General features: G+C 30.8%; 1 protein-coding gene across 1 annotated transcript; it reads right to left on the bottom strand.

The window, feature by feature from the left end:
• Positions 1–574: 574 nt before the first annotated feature.
• Positions 575–4,290, bottom strand: LOC149397898 (uncharacterized). Its single transcript, XM_089615705.1, has 4 exons — positions 4,148–4,290; positions 1,710–1,809; positions 1,505–1,604; positions 575–766 (listed from the first exon to the last, which is right to left on the bottom strand). The coding sequence occupies exons 1-4, from the start codon at positions 4,269–4,271 to the stop codon at positions 620–622; spliced, it is 471 nt and encodes a 156-aa protein (XP_089471831.1). The 5' UTR covers positions 4,272–4,290; the 3' UTR covers positions 575–619.
• Between the last annotated feature and the right edge of the window lie 8,318 nt (positions 4,291–12,608).

The following is a 12,608-nucleotide window of genomic DNA, read 5'->3' on the forward strand; positions in this document are numbered from 1 at the left end:
AATTTCTTTTTGATATAGTGACATTTAAATAGTTTGTTCTTTAAATTTATATGTTAGTGAATCTAGAGTCTAGAAATATCTCTGATGTATGTAAAATTTGAATATATATGAAAAATAAAATAAAAAACCGAATTGGAGCACATCAACTCTAATTGTAAAGTTTTAGAAATCTCCGTTTGCTCGGTTTTAGTGTTCCGAAAACTTGTGTTATTTATCCCAAAAATTGTGCGCCAAGTTTATGTTACTCAACATACGAACTAAATACTTGATCCAAAGACATGATACTATATGGGAATTGCAATGATGTGAGTCCAAAAGTTTTTTTTTTTCTTCAATCTCTTTATATTTTAATTCGTAGTTGAAAGGTTTATTGACAACACTGGCTTTTTGGTTCCCATATAGATCTATCACGGAAATCATATGGTCTGCTTTCTTTGGTTTATTTTTTTCTTCTTTATAGCACGGCTTAAAAAAATTATTATAGATGTTTTTTCAAACAATAAAACAATGTATCGATCGAATTAATTTCCTATGCTCATATTGCAACCAATGATATAATGATATGACGCGCTGATATGCATAATAAAATCCATACTATGATTAATCTCCAAAATTAAACCTAAAAACCAGCTTCATTCGTAGTCAAATCCCATGGCACAACTTGGTCATAAATATAATCATTCAAGCTTCGAGGTAATCTCGTCCCTCGCCTCTTTTCGATCTCGCGTAATTCCCAGTTGACTGAGCGATGCTTTTTGAAATCAAGCTGCAAACATTAAAATTTTTCTTTGTGATTAGTGACTAATTTATTAGTAAAATATTTGCTACATAATTTGATATTATATAAATTGAGGACCAAATACAAGAGTGTACGCATTCACGGCACCGTAATTGCATTCGATGCATAATAGTAGGCCTGTCCATGGTCTGGTCCGGTCCGGTCCAAAACCGGCCAAAAAACCAGATCGGACCGTTCAAAACGGTTCAAAAAAATCCAAACCGGATCGGACCAAAAAACTGTAAAAGAAACCAGATCGGATCACACCGTTTTGAACTTTTAAATCGGACCAGACCGTTTTGAACCGTTTGGACCGTTTTGAACCGTTTAGATCGGACCGTTCTAGACCGTTTTGGACCGTTTTGAACCGTTTTACATCATTAAAAAAAAAACCATTAATTTTCCACCAAAACAAAAACATATAGTCATGTACGGGAGGTAAATACATGCGTAAATGCCTAATTTGGCTAATTGGACATTAATTTATTTATTTTTAATTTTTTTTTATAAAAAAACCGGTCCTGTCCAACTTAACAGTTTAAAAAAAAACCGGACCGGACCGTTTACAATGACTAGACCAGATCGGAAGAAAAAAAAATGTTTTAAACCGGACCGACGATCTAAAGATCACCGATCCGGTCTGATTTACGCTTTTTACAGTTTTTTTTGGGCCGTCCTACATAATAGTAAAAAGAATATCTATATATAGTGAGTCATGATATATACCTGATCTCCATCTCTGATGCCAAATATTCGGATGAATGTTTTATCATTGACAAGTTTTTGACCGTTGTAGCATAAGCAAAAATGACCCCAAACATGAGACCTAATCATTATACACCAAAAAAAAAAAAAAAACAAATCAGCAAAAGAGGAGTTGTTTCGACCAAACGTACGATACATAAGAAAAGTTATGTCACAGCAAAGCAACCATGAAATGTCAACTTGTTTGATCATAGGTAGCTGAATGAAAACATCCTCAACCGCCTCTTTTAGCTCCGCTATCGTTGCTGTCTTTGGAACTTGCACGTCTACATGTAAACATGCGTGAAAAACTCAATAAATTATGACATTATTACCAGGGATTTACTCTTTTTGTTTGTTTGTTTGTTAACATTTGAAATTATTATAATATTTACACGTTAAGACATAAGCAATTAAATACTCGAACAATCAAGGTTTTCTTGACCATTGTGGCATACGATTGAAAAACAATCCTATGTTGAATAATAATCAAATTTGGTCACTTAATTTATACAAAAATAATATAAATATATCAGGAAATGATTAGGTCTTCTTAACATCTCTAATGATGAGGAAAGTAAACTAAATAGTCGAATAATTACCCTTATCCATATGTTTAACATAGTACGGCACCGCGCATGCATTTTATTTTAGTGTATGATATTTTTTAATTATTATAGAACAAAGTTAGAATTTAAAATAAGGAATATAAATGGGCTTCGTGTTTAACTTTCATTATAATAAATTCTTGGATCCTGAAGTTATATAGTACTTGGATAAATTTAAGATAAATAAAATAACTAAGTATGTCGTCTACCAAAATAGAGACAATTAATTCAGCAGCCCAATAACCCACCTTTCTTTTAAAAAATAATTACAATTTAAGTTTATTAAAAAATAGCCCACCAATCCGAAGTAAATTAAATTAACCATTTCAGTTAATTTAATTTACTTCGGTCTGTTGGACTAGTTTCTTAATAAAATGAAACTTTTGCTAAAATCTAAAAAAAATTAGCGAATTAGCTAGTTGCAACAAATTCTTCAAAAAATAACTTACTAATTTTGAAATGAGCCTAAATATTACCAAGAAAAATAAATGTCTGACAATATGAGATGTACTTAACAAATAGAAGATTGAGAACGAAAAATTAAAATTCTAAATCGATATGCGAAAACACCACATAAAATGTTGTTTGTAGTGGTTTGTACACTCTTAATTATATTGTAAAAACACGTTACAAAACTATGAATTTTAAAATCAATCAATTTTTACTGACAAAAAAGAAGAATTTATTACAATTAATCAATTCTCTAATTTCTTTTAAGATTCTAACTAAATTAGTTTTATTATATTAAGAAAATAACACATCAGATCGAAGTTAATTAAATTAATTGTTTAGTTAATTAAATTAATTATTAAGTTAATTTAATTAACTTCGGATATGTTGAATATTTTTTTAATAAAATGAAACTGTGACTTTATTTTAAAGGGAAAATTTCATATTTAACCTAAAACATGCGTCACTTTTTATATTTCACTTGTATTTTCAAAATATTTCTCTAGTAACTATTTTTTTCGGACAAAAATTCTCTCATTGTTTTAGAAATTTATTAAACCATTATTGATATCTGATCATCAATTATTGAAATATGATCAATAATTATTGAAATCTGGTTAATTGTTATTGAAATTATTTTAACTGTTATTGAAATATGGTTAAATATTATTAAAATCTGGTTATAAGTTATTGAAATTTGGTCAATAGTTATATAAATATGATCAACAACTATTGAAATTGAAATCTAGTTAACAACTATTGAACTTTGATGAACTGTTATTGAAAACCGGTTAACTATTATTGAAAAGCTTATTTATGAAAACTAAAAAATTCAGTGACTAATATTGAAAAAAGTTACGAAAAGCGGTTATTTTCTACTATTTTCACATTTTTTAAAGGATGGTAGGCTATTTGGCCTAATTGAAAAAAAAATGAAAAGAAACCTTTGAGAAGACGTCGTACCCAACATATTGACGATTAGGAAGGAAAATACCATGATATTAAAACCAAAACTACCGAAGAACACATACATATAAAGTTGTTTATAGTGGTTTATGTTGGTCAAACGTGATCAAAAGTATGAAATCTAAAACAAGCCAAAATATTATTAAAAAAAATGAAAAAGAAACATTTGTAAATAAGAGATACGCCCTGCAAATCGAAGATTAAGAACATAAACAAATCGATAAATCTAAACCTCAAACAACCAAACATGAATTCAAATTCTACCAAAATGGAGATTTAAAATTTGTTTGCTTTGTTTTCCAATCGTAGAATACTTAATTGCAAGAACTAAGAAAATAATTAAAAAAAATCAAATGCATTAATTGAACTGTAAAATAAAATTTGTCGAGTATCATTACGGTCATAAAGGTTTGAATGCCATTAAAATATGATAATAGGGATAACATTATTTTAGTATAGCCACTAAATCTACATAAAAAAAAGTTTGGCTATTCCATATATTATTTTAATAATATGATTGTACTATACACGATTTTCTAAAATATTCATTCAAAATTTTGCATATACATTTAAAAATGAAAAAAAATGTAATTATTATTACCGAAGAAAGATCCATCCAATTTATGGATAGAGAGTCTTAGAAGCTGCTGAGGAAGCTTTTTGTAGGCCAAGATCCCCCGGGAATTCGGGTCGTTGTTAAGAACAGGCGACAAAGTCACAGCCATTCCAAAAAGACAGCCCTCGGACATCAATTGGTTCAAAGGAAAAACACTATTTAATCCACTCGAAAATGGAATTGGGATTTTGAGAGAAAGAGTCTCCGAATGAGAGAGAGACAAATTATAACCCTAACTTTGTCTCAGCTCTCCCAATAAAATAAGCCCTAAAACATAATAATTTAATAATTGGTTCAGGTTGTCAGAAAATTAGGAGAATGGTTATCCCGGAGATAAAGCTATTTAGTCTGTATTGTAGAGATCTGGGGTGTGAGTGTCATAAATTCTGTAGAGATCTGAAAGAGGAAGGAATGAAAATGAGAGACAAACGCAATTAGGGATTTGAGGTTTCAGTTTGTGGCGGGGATTAGAAAGCGGAATGAAACGGCTATATTATAGAGTTTACAACGCAGCAAAGTCGGTCATTTTGTTGCGTGTCATAATTAGAATTGGAACATGTATATATAATAAAAGTACATTCAATTCATTGATTAATGTCGTTCACCAGAAATATTAGATCTATTTATATTTATTCATTTCGATGTACACTGTCCATATTGTAGCTATTCAATATTGTTCACCAGAGTTTGAACTTGGGGCATATAATAAAGGATAATTATGTTAATAGTCCAATAGTCCACTTTCTTATAACAAAATAGCGAAAATTTCATCGTATTAAAAAAAGAAAAATTAGACGGACTAGCCAAATTCAAACGTTGAGATTGCATATTAGCCAACGTTTACATTTATTTTGAGAAATAGCCAATTTCGCTGACGTGGCGTTTAAGCCAATATTTTTGCTTCCAGTTTTGCCCTTTTTAATTTTTTTAAATAAAAAATATAATTAAAGAAAATCAAAACTGATTGCCAACATATTTATGATTTGATTGCCAAGATATTCTGTTAATAATAATCACGTTCACATACGCAAAACCCCTCCAATTACGCAGTGGTGAGCTTGTATTACAAATATAGACATAAACGTGATATTTAGGGAATAGAATAAAAAGATGGGGCGAGGAGGGGAAGAAGAGTCGTCGGAGCAAGAGGAGTACTTGTTCAAGATCGTGCTGATCGGCGACTCGGCGGGCGGGAAGTCGAACCTGCTGTCGAGGTTCGCGCGGAACGAGTTCGACCCCAACGCCAAGGCCACGATCGGCGTCGAGTTCTAGACTCAGGCGGTGGAGATCGACGGCAGAGAGGTCAAGGCTCAGATCTGGGACACCGCCGGCCAGGAGCGATTCCGCGCCGTCACCTCCGCCTACTACCGCGGCGCCGTCGCCGCCCTCCTCGTCTATGACATCACTCGCCGCGTCACCTTCGACTCCGTCATTCGCTGGCTCGACGAGCTCACCAGTAAATCCATTCATTACGTTGTTTATATACGTATATTAATTTGTATAAATTAATTAGAGCTTTGATTGAAGATTTTTCACTCATTGATTCATGTATGGAACGATTTCAATCCTGTTAATTTCTGTTAATATCTGTTAATTAATATACGTATTAATATACAAATACAAATTAATATACGTATATAAACCTAAATAAACAGAAAAAACAGAAAATAATTTGTATATGTATATTAGTTTGTATATGTTAATTTGTGAAGATTTAGGTTTATATACGTATATTAATTTCTGTTTATTTAGGTTTATATACGTATATTAATTTGTATATGTTAATTTCTGAAGATTTTTTTTTTACTTTGTTTTTGAATTTTTTCTCGTGCAGTGTAGGTTTGGTTGCGTGTTTGAAAGATAAGCATTTATCACAGTGGATTTGTTAGATATGCATTTATCACGGTGGATCTGTTTTAGTTGACATTTATTCACGCGATTCCAATTTCATTTCTTTCTTTTTTGGACGCGGGAATCTTCCAAATATTTTGATTTGATATCATTTAAATGAAGGGCAAATTTGTATTTTTTTACTGTTAATGTGGTATATTGGCTACACATTAAAAATAAACCAAAAGTTGGCTATTTTGACAATTACAACGTTTGACTTTGCTATTTTGCTCGGGCTCCCTTAAAAAAATGGTCCGCAATTAAATTATATTGACTGTTTTAATTGATTTAATTTATTTTAGCCTGGTTTATGTATATTAAAGAAACTGTTTTAGTTAATTTAATTTACTCCGGCTTAGTGGGTTTTTTTTTTTAATAAAATGAATTTAATTTTTTTCTAAAATGTTAAAAAAAATCGTAGGATTGAGTAGTTGCAACAAATTTTTCTGTAATAAATATATAAAATATTAAAGAGGGTTCACAAAATTTTTCGGTCTGAAAAAAAACTGAAAGAATAATATTAACGATTTTAGTTTGACAAACCTTGTAATTGAGTTGTTCATAACTTTTTGCAACAAGTTATTCAAGACATCCGAGTACCTAAAGGCGGCTCTACTAAATCGGGAGTTTTGGGTTTAGGCGGGAGAAAAAAAGGTCTTTTCTATCATATTAAAAGTAATTAAAAATGAAAATAACGCATATATAAAAGGGAAAAAAAGATTTTTTATTTCGTATTTTTTCTGTACTCTAATAAGTTTTTTTTGGATTTTGAATATGGTAAAATCAATTGAAAACAAGTATAAATTAAGAGAAAGAAATAGTAAAACCGAAGAATTTTTGGTAGGAAATAATGTATTATCATAATAAAAATAAAATTGATGTATTATCCGAATAATAGATAATTTTCAGACTTGAAACCTATATAAATGGAAGATAAATTATAAAGTGAGGTATTCTTGGAATACTAATGAAGTGTGAAACCCCGAAAACTAACTTATTAAATGTTTTTTAGATATTTCATAATCATATATAAAATTTCAAGTTTAAAGTGTGTGCTTACGTAGGATGTGTGTTTTAGTATAATTGGTGGGTAAATATGTATACAAAACTTTAGTTATTATTATTATTATTTATACATGCATATGTGACGCATAGTACAGTGATTGTTTATATATATATATATATATATATATATATATCATATATATTAGAGTTTTTTTTTCATAGATATGTATAAAGGAAGAGATATATTATTGTAATCTGTTAAGAAAAGAAAAAAAAATAATAATAAAAAGGGAGAAAGAATCAGTTAGAATATACACGTACAAAATTAATATATTTTTAGATTACAAAATATGTATATACATATTCCGTAATATATATATATATATATAAGTAATATATATATATATATATATAAATATATATATCAGCGCATGTGATGCTTTATAAATATTTTAGAGAGTGTTAACTAATGTTCACCTATGAACATATAAATATGTGTATACATGTATCCTGGTACCTTCCTGGGAGTTTTTCTTGTAGTATATACGTAGATATATATATCGTTTATATATGTACATGATATATATATATATATCACATAATAATAAATTGATTTTGTTTTGAACGATTCTCCCTTCTTTTCAGTAAAGCGTTGATTAATATATATATATATATATATATATATATATATATATATATATATATATATACACGTAAATATCTTTCATTGTTAGGGTTTTTGCAAGAGCCACTATAAATAGTTATGATGTGCTGAATCTTTTTCCCTTCCTTCTCCACGCTCAAATTTTTCCATATCCCCTGTTCTATATCTCTTCTCCCACAAAAAAAAAAAACAAAAAAAAAAAAAACAAAACCCTAGCCACCAAATTCTCTTAGATTCTTTTTATCTAATTTCTAAAGCTTTAGGAAGCGGTTTCTGTTCATCCTAATCAAGGTAGAATCGTGCACCTTCTATTGTATGGTTTATTTATTTTTTTTCTTGAGTAACATGGTTTCTGGTTCGGATTTTATCAAAACCTAATTTTCATACGCTTACCGTGGTTTCAAAAATCGTGATTTTGTATCGATTCTTTTTGGAAAAGTTAGGTTCAGATGTCCTCTATCTAAATCCTTAATCGAAAAATATTTTTATAAAATATAGAATATTTTCTGATTAAAGTCCGATCAATGCGCGTACCAGTTTTACAGTTTTGACAAATTTTCAAAATCAATATTTAGACGTTTACCAATTCAGTTACGTTAATTGTTTTAATGCAATTCTTCTTGTAATGTTTATTTATGTATGTCATCTATTCAAAAAAATTAATTTCATAATTTTTGGATCACTTTGATCTATTTTACAAGCGTTACAAATTCATTGTGCAGATCAGGATTTTTCCAAAGTAAATCCTAATATTTTAGTATTTCGTTATTTTTGTCTTTTCTCAAATTTAAAAACTAATTCTGACTTTGTCGATTCAGAGTTTTATTTTTAAAATATTATTCCAGATTTTCTAGAATTTTTCCAGAATTTTCCAGAATGTTAGTTTTTGTCCCGAAACCCTAATAGCCAAGGGTATTTTAGTAATTTCGCGTCTAATCTCGTTTCTGAAAATTTTCAGAACCTAAAATATGTCTTGAATACTTTTCTCAGCTGATCCCAATAGTCTTTTATTCCGATTAGGTTCCAATTCTCTTAGAGCGTACAATTCCTTCGGCGATCTACGATCGTAACTCCCGATATCCAGGTGAGAATAATCTCACTGCAACAGAGATTAGTTCAAAATAAATTTGATTAGTGTTTATTCATGATATGACTTGTTTATGGATTTATATGTTTGAGTATGCGATTTGTTATTTGATTGCGTGACTAGTTGAAGTAGTTTGTGAGTTATGTGTTGTATGCCATGTGGTGTTATGTTAAAGTATATTTGAGATATATGTTTAATTTTAGTCATGTTTTTGGTATGAGAATATATATAAAAGTTTTTATGCTCATGTCATATCAGTATGTAACGTAAGATTCAAAGTGAAAAGATAAAGTTAAGCAAGGGAGTCATACCGCCTCGAGCTACGGAGGTATTATGGAGAATTTCTCGGGCCGAGGCTCAAATGGGGAAATTTCTCGGGCCGAGGCCCTAATAAGTTTATTAGCTAGATTGAGCGAAGTGTGGGCTTTGCAACCCCATATCTTCGTCTCTAAAGTGATCACTGAAATATGTATGACTACCCTAGGGGCACCCCGAACTATAAGTTGATAGAATTAAGAAAAGAAAGATCAAGTTACCGAGTAGTTTCAAAATACTAATAAACGGATCATGCATTGCATTACTTTATTTTGTGAGCTTTATATTATTCTTGCTGAGCGTAAGCTCATCCTTTCGAAAAAAATTATGCGTCTGTGTTGTAGGTAAACAGCTCGCAAAGAACTGAGTAGGGTGGACTAGCAGCGTCGATAGCGAGAGGGCGGGTCATGGTTTCCATTCACGAAATAAGTCTTCCGCTATAAGTTATTAAGAAATAAATTTGATGGTTTTGTTTTCTTTATTAAGAAATATGTTTTCCGCTACAAGTTACGGTTTTCTAGTTCGTTGAAATTTATATTATGGATTACGTTTTACTTTGCTACTATCTTTGGTTTAAAATCAGTATCTCACATTTTCTGTTTTCGTTAAGTACTTCTCAAGATATTTCGAAATGCAATCTATATGTTTCTTTAATTCTTTTGTTTCTTTTTAAAGATCTTTAAAATTTTAGTTCGCCTTGATTCAATGTGTTGTAAAAAAAAAAAAAATTCACCAGGTTTTCTAAAGAATTTTATAAAGTTTAAAAGTAAGATAAGTAAGACGGTCCGAAAAGTCGGGTCGTCACATGAAGTATTATCAATATATAAATGTGTATATGAAATAACATTTAAATAAAAATATCTAGGGTAGTGTTTTTATTTTATTGCCATTCCCCCTCTTGGCCCGGACCTTTTAGAGATCTTCATTGACAACGTGTTACATAAATGTCTTGCAACTGTTGTGTTTTAGTTGTACATAATTTGTGAGTTATGCATGCATGTTTACGTTCATCGGTTAGACAATCTTCGGGAGAGCATTCCATGGAAAAGTGAGGATATCTTATATAATGGAAGATTAAAATGCAGATTCACCACTACAAAAATTATTTTTAAAAACGACGCTTTTATTGGAAGCGACACGTCGTTTCCACCATAAAACTAGGGATATCAAAGACGCGGCCTTTTAAAAAATAAAATATTTTGGATTTAGAAGCGATAACTGTTGCTTCTATATCTGCTAATTAGAAACGAAAAGTCACTTCCACGGTTGGTTAAATATTGAGCGGTTCATTTTGTCGGCATATAATTTGAGTTTCTAATGGTACAATGTCGTTCTGTTTGACCTAAATTTTAGAATCGACTTGTCGCTCCTAAAGTCGCTTCTAAATTTAGGGCAAACTTGAATAAAATGCTTCTTCTTCTTCTTCTTCTTCTTCTTCTTCTTCTTCTTCTTCTTCTTCTTCATTCGAACCTACCCATACATCCGCGCAAATAGAACTGAAGATTATGTTTTCAATTCCAAGTTATTTGAAAATATATGATGGGATTTATTTTCTTGATCTAATAGATTAGCGGAAAATATTATTGATAACCTAAATAAAACTCGTCTAAGATTTCATTTTGATTATGCACGCAAACTAATCTTTGAATTTACCTCTCTACTCTAGAGATCATCATCGAAAACATTTTACATGAATTTCTTGCAACCGTTGTGTTTTATTTTTACAGAGTTTTTTAGTTATGCATGTTTACGCTCATCACTTAGACAATCTTCGGGGGAGGATTCAGTGGAAAAGTGAAAGATATCTTATCTAATGGAAGACTATACTGAAATTCATTAGATAATTCACTACTACAATTATACTTTTAGAAGGGACACTATTATTCGTAGCGATCTGTCGCTTTCACCTTAAAACCCGGGATATCACGCGCTCTTTTAAAATGAAATATTTTGGGTTTAGGAGCGACAATTGGTGCTTCTAAAAGTTTCTTACTTATTAGTAGCGACAAGTCATTTCGTCGCTTGGTGAAAGACAGAACGGTTCGTCATCCGCACATTATTTGAGTTTTTAATGATATCACATCATTCTGCTTCACCTAAATTCGAATAAAAAGCCTATTCTTCTACTTCTTCCTCATTTGAAACTAATCATGCATATTTTAGGGATTATTGCTCATGAGAAGATTTATATGTAATCTTCGAGACGCTGAAATTATCAATGAAATAAAATTATGAAATTTTTATATATGTGAATCGATAACTTAATTTCTATTACAGATTTATCAACATTCATCTAATTCTTAGTTTTTGTATCAAACTGAACTACATGCTGGGCATCTAAGTTCGGGCGGTGAACTAAAACTTGATCGGTGATTGATCAACTCCTGGATAGCGTGATCTAAAATCACATATGTGGAACACAAGTGAAGGTTGATCACTTGGGAGGAGCATTCTACATAGGTGGTTTGTGTACGGCCTATACAGACTTTGGTTATTGATGTGTCGTTTAAGGAACCGTTACGACACACTAACCGGGGTCACTATGATGGTCACAGTGAGATTTGGTCTAAATCCTAAAGTGGTCACAAACTTCTAGGTTGTATTAATGGCTGCTTCAAGATGAATAAATACTTAGGTCTTGGGAATTCATGATATGATCTAAGCATAAAGTGATTCACAAATACGGAATCAAGCCTTCCTGAAGTAAGGTCAATGAACACTCACCCAAGGATTGATTCCAGAACTGATTGATAGCATGCACTTTCGTATGTAGTATGTACGAAATAATTTTTCGCCGGGGAAACAACAATGCTTGGGGCTTATATGTATCTAGAAAGGTATAACGGAATAATTAACCTTTCTTGATACGAGTTGAACCTGGAGGATTGAGCTCATGAATTGGCTATATCAATAGACACTCGTACGATGAGTAAAATATAATTCTAGTAATAAGAAGAGTGCAGTCTCGGCTCATGTTGTTGAGTGACGCCGATGTTGACGAATCATTTAAATATGAGAAATGACTTTTTTTGTCTATTCATTCGAATATGAGGGTGCTTGTGTTACTAGGTCTATAATCACCGAGTCGGCTTTGATAGAGATGAATAAGTACTCTCTAATAATAATAAGATTTATTGATTACAATTTCACAGCTTTAAATTGTCTAGCAGCATTTATTCGGAGATGTTTTTTTTTTTTTGCTGAATTTATTATTTATTGTGGAATTAATTAATTTTTGTTATTAGATCCAGTAATTAATTAATTGAATTTTAAGTCGGGCTTGTTGGATACTATAAAATTCGAAACTCTTAGGCACAATGCTAGCTATGTTGGGCGCCTACTTTGGGTAGTAATTACCCAATATTCTCTCTTTAATTACTTGCTAGATTTGTGGAAAAAGAAAATCAGGTGACTAAATAATGAAGAGAGAGAATAATAATGGATGAGATATTCTCCCACCATTAAATAAGGAAATAAGATATTTT

This window comes from Urtica dioica, chromosome 5 (assembly GCF_054948205.1).
Source record: "Urtica dioica subsp. dioica isolate 48M chromosome 5, U.dioica_male_clone48M_v1_H2, whole genome shotgun sequence".
NCBI lineage: Eukaryota > Viridiplantae > Streptophyta > Magnoliopsida > Rosales > Urticaceae > Urtica > Urtica dioica.

Bases quoted from the DNA above. Each gene is read 5' to 3' on its own strand.
- LOC149397898 (XM_089615705.1), bottom strand. From the start codon at position 4,271: ATGGCTGTGACTTTGTCGCCTGTTCTTAACAACGACCCGAATTCCCGG. The intron at 1,605-1,709 runs GTTGCTTTGCTG...TATAATGATTAG, and splicing joins AAACAAGTTGACATTTCATG to GTCTCATGTTTGGGGTCATT. The intron at 767-1,504 runs GTATATATCATG...TAATGTTTGCAG, and splicing joins GCATCAGAGATGGAGATCAG to CTTGATTTCAAAAAGCATCG.